The sequence below is a fragment of the Condylura cristata genome, unplaced genomic scaffold (genome assembly GCF_000260355.1).
Source record: "Condylura cristata isolate star-nosed mole 26May11 unplaced genomic scaffold, ConCri1.0 scaffold00038, whole genome shotgun sequence".
NCBI lineage: Eukaryota > Metazoa > Chordata > Mammalia > Eulipotyphla > Talpidae > Condylura > Condylura cristata.
The window spans coordinates 8,958,830-8,960,611 of NW_004567139.1; the positions used below are offsets into that span (position 1 = coordinate 8,958,830).

General features: G+C 69.9%; 1 protein-coding gene across 1 annotated transcript in view; it reads right to left on the bottom strand.

The window, feature by feature from the left end:
* Positions 1-161: 161 nt before the first annotated feature.
* The window catches only part of ST6GALNAC1 (ST6 (alpha-N-acetyl-neuraminyl-2,3-beta-galactosyl-1,3)-N-acetylgalactosaminide alpha-2,6-sialyltransferase 1), a 3,394-nt gene continuing 1,773 nt past the window's right edge, over positions 162-1,782 (bottom strand). Inside the window, exons 3-8 of the mRNA XM_004693401.1 lie at positions 1,586-1,757; positions 1,294-1,432; positions 1,008-1,111; positions 753-842; positions 575-674; positions 162-353 (exon numbers count right to left, since the gene is read on the bottom strand). Of these exons, the coding sequence (XP_004693458.1) occupies positions 162-353; positions 575-674; positions 753-842; positions 1,008-1,111; positions 1,294-1,432; positions 1,586-1,757 (797 nt within the window). The remainder of the gene's footprint in view (positions 354-574; positions 675-752; positions 843-1,007; positions 1,112-1,293; positions 1,433-1,585; positions 1,758-1,782) is intronic.

A 1,782-nucleotide genomic window follows, 5' to 3' on the forward strand; every position in this document is an offset into this window, starting at 1 on the left:
GTCCCCTCAGCATCTTGGGCCCCCCGCCCGGCTCAGTGTCCCTCAGTGTCCGCTCAGCATCTTGGCGCCCGAGCCGAGCCCCTAGCGAATGGCAGGGGCGTCCCGAGACTCCCAGCGCTGGTGCCCGGGGTGGTGACGAGGCCCTGCAGCCCAGACTCCACTCAGATCTTGGGCTTGGGAGTCACAGGGCGCTGGTACAGCCGGATGATGCCCTCGTCGTGCAGCTGCTTCCAGACTTGTCTCTCCAGCTTGAAGTCGTGGTTGAGGTAGAAGACGGTTTTCTTCCACGTCTTGTCATAGTAGTGGTCGGAGAAGCGCTCGTGGCCCTCCGTGATGAAGCCGTAGGCGCTCACCTAGTGAAAGAGGAGGGGTTGCCGCCTCCCCGGCCGCTTCTCACGGAGGACGATCGCTGTGTGGGGGTCTGGGGACCTTCGGCCTGGTGGCACCCCGGGGTCTCGGCGCAGGCCCCCAGATGCACTGCACACGGACGTGCTCCCCCTCCGCTGCCCGCCCCGTGGATGCGCCCCGCCCGGCCCCTGGCCGTGCCCAGGAGGCCCCGCCCGGCCCCGCCTACCTGGTCACAGAGCTGGAGGGCGGTGAGCAGCAGGAGGGCCCCGGTGGTGGGCCGGTATATTCTCCAATGGGCAGTGTTCAGCCTGTTGGACCTCAGGAACCTGCGACGCCCCCAGGCCCCGCTGTCAGGAAGCCGCAAGGCGAGGGGGGCCCGCCCCCTCCCCTCCGGCCACACTCACCTGTTCTTTATGTAGCGGAGCAAATCCGGGTGCAGCAGCAGGTACCTGTCCAGTGACAGGTCTTCGGGGAAAACGTCCCGGGGATTGCCTCTGTGGGCAGGAGGGAGTGGGCCTGTCAGCTCGGGTGCCCCTCAGCCGGGGGCCGGTGAGGGCCACGCTCTGCCCAGCCTCAGGTGACGCCGAGGCAGCCCGCCCTGCCGGCCTTCGCGGGGCTCACGGAGCTGGGCCTGGCGGGGTGGGCACGGGCGGAGGCACCTGAACCAGAAGAGACTCTTTTTCTTCAGGGGCTCGTTCCGGAGCACAGCTTCCAGCCAGTCGAAGTCCCGGGCACCTTCCAGGAAGTGCAGGTAGCGGACGTCCTGAGAACAGAGCCAGTGTGGGCTCAGGCGGGCGCCTCGAGGCACGGGCGGGCGGCCTGGCCGTCCCACGGCCCAGCACCCCTCTGCCCCCGGCCCGCTCCTGCCCTCCGTGAAGGGGCCAGTGACACGCAGCCCGCGCCCGCTCCCGTGACCCGCCGGCACTCAGCCCTTCCTCTGCTCACCTTCCCCTTGGGCACCTGCCGGAAGCCCCGCCTGCCCAGGATCAGAAGCGACTGGGTCAGCGAGAAGGCCGTGAAGCCGTAGAAGGACGTCCGCGTGCCCACATCCTGCTCGTAGCCCTCAGTGACAGCCCCGCTCAGCCTGCCCGGGAGACAGGCCAGACACGCGTGAGAGGCTGGGGGCGGGAGCGCGAGCAGGGTGGCCGCAGGCCCGTCTGAGGGCCGGCTCCCAGCCCGGTGCCGCCCGCAGCGCTCTGGAGAGCCCACCCAGAGGGCGCCGCGGGCCGCGGCTCACCGGAACACGTAGTCGTGGCTGTCGATCTCCTGGCCCTGGCGCGAGTTGTTGAGGATGCCTCCGTTGCCCACCACAGCGCAGCTGATGCAGCGGGAGCTCCCCGGGGGCAGGACGGCCAACAGCAGCTGCTGCTGGGGCACCCGGGGGAAGTGCGCCACCACGCCCTGCACCACTGGGACAAGGGCCCTCAGGGTCCC